This window comes from Equus asinus, chromosome 20, assembly GCF_041296235.1.
Source record: "Equus asinus isolate D_3611 breed Donkey chromosome 20, EquAss-T2T_v2, whole genome shotgun sequence".
Lineage (NCBI taxonomy): Eukaryota > Metazoa > Chordata > Mammalia > Perissodactyla > Equidae > Equus > Equus asinus.
Window position 1 is genome coordinate 87,762,234 of NC_091809.1, and position 1,531 is coordinate 87,763,764.

At 44.0% G+C, this 1,531-nt stretch overlaps 1 protein-coding gene across 1 annotated transcript; it reads right to left on the reverse strand.

The window, feature by feature from the left end:
* Nucleotides 1-272: 272 nt before the first annotated feature.
* Nucleotides 273-1,220, reverse strand: LOC106830363 (olfactory receptor 51G2-like). Its single transcript, XM_014839945.3, has one exon. The coding sequence runs from the start codon at nt 1,218-1,220 to the stop codon at nt 273-275; it is 948 nt and encodes a 315-aa protein (XP_014695431.3).
* Nucleotides 1,221-1,531: the final 311 nt, after the last annotated feature.

Sequence of the window (1,531 nt, forward strand, 5' to 3'; positions counted from 1 at the left end):
TTTTACCTGTAAATGAGACTCTCTCAGGAGGCTGTTTCCCTTATAGTAGTCTGAGTTTTCACAGGCTGGTAATGACTTTCACAGAATGAGAAACATGGTTTTTCACATTAAACAAGGACTGTTCTAATGACTGAAGAAACATCATAATATATTTCAGTTAGTGTTTTTGAATAATTAAATGAGAGATCAGATGGAAGCTACACTCGGCTTTCTCCCTGATATGTCTTTAGTCAGCAAGCTGACTGTCACAACTAAGAATTTATCCAAGTGGCTCAGTGCTTTTTGGGGTAGACCAACTTCAGAATGCGTGCCCAAATCTCTTTGGTTTTGACACTGTAGACAATTGGGTTGAGCATTGGAGGTATAAGAAAGTGCAGATAGGAGAGAAGCATGTATACCTGAGCTGGTAACTTCTTCTTCCCAAAGCGATGGATCATGGACAGGCTGACTAGTGGGGTATAAAATAGTAGTACCGCACAGATGTGGGAAACACAAGTGTTGAAGGCTTTGAGCTGCTCAATATTGGAAGCAATGCTCAACACTGTCTTCAAGATTAGCACATAGGAGAGGAGAATGAGCACAGCGTCCATCCCTAATGTGGAGAGCATGATGAAGAGCCCCAAGCCACTGTTCACAAGAGTGCTGGAACTGGCCAGCCTTAGCACATCAGGGTGAACACAATAAGAATGAGACAGAGCATTTAAAAGCTGGAATTGCAGTATTCCAAGGAGCACAGGCAGAGGCAGATGAAGGGCAACACTACGGATCACAATGGCCAGCCCGATGGCCCCAACGCGCTTGGTTGTGAGAATGGTAGCATAGCGTAAGGGCTCTCGGATAGCCACACAGCGGTCAAAAGCCATAGCCAACAGCACAGCTGATTCAATGACTGAGAAAGTGTGGATGAAGAAGAGTTGCAAAAAGCAGGTTGCAGCTCCCACCTTCCTCTGGCCCAGGAGAAAGACAGCGGCCATTGAAGGCAGTGTAGAAGCTGAGAGACCCAGGTCAGCTGTTGAAAGCATGGAAAGGAAGAGGTACATGGGCGTATGGAGGTTGGGCACAGACTTGATGATGTACATTATGGTGATGTTGCCCAGCAAAGAGAGAACATAGATAGAGCAGACAGGAATAGCTGTCCAGCAATGAGAAGCCTCTAGTCCTGGGACATCCATCAGTATGAAGAAGAAGCTGCTGGCATTATTGTTGTTAGGAATTGCCATAACTCTGAGGAAGTCTCACTCTGGATAAATTATAAAGAAAGCAGAAAGTTATTCATTCATGTATTTTCCTATCATCTCATACCACATGGCGTTGGTGGCCTGTGCCTGCAGAATAATATTGCTCTTGCTTTTCTCCTTTTCCCACAGTACTGAAACTCATTTCTTTACATCTTTTCACTAGGGTACGATGTTGCCTCTCCTTTTGCTGGTTCATCCTACTTTTCAGAAGCATTTTTGGGCCATTCAGATATAGAAAATTCTTGCCTCATTTGAAGATGTTTCAGGTTTGAAAAATACAAAAGGAAACTGTG

Coding starts and splice junctions, on each gene's coding strand:
- LOC106830363 (XM_014839945.3), bottom strand. CDS start 1,220: ATGGCAATTCCTAACAACAATAATGCCAGCAGCTTCTTCTTCATACTG.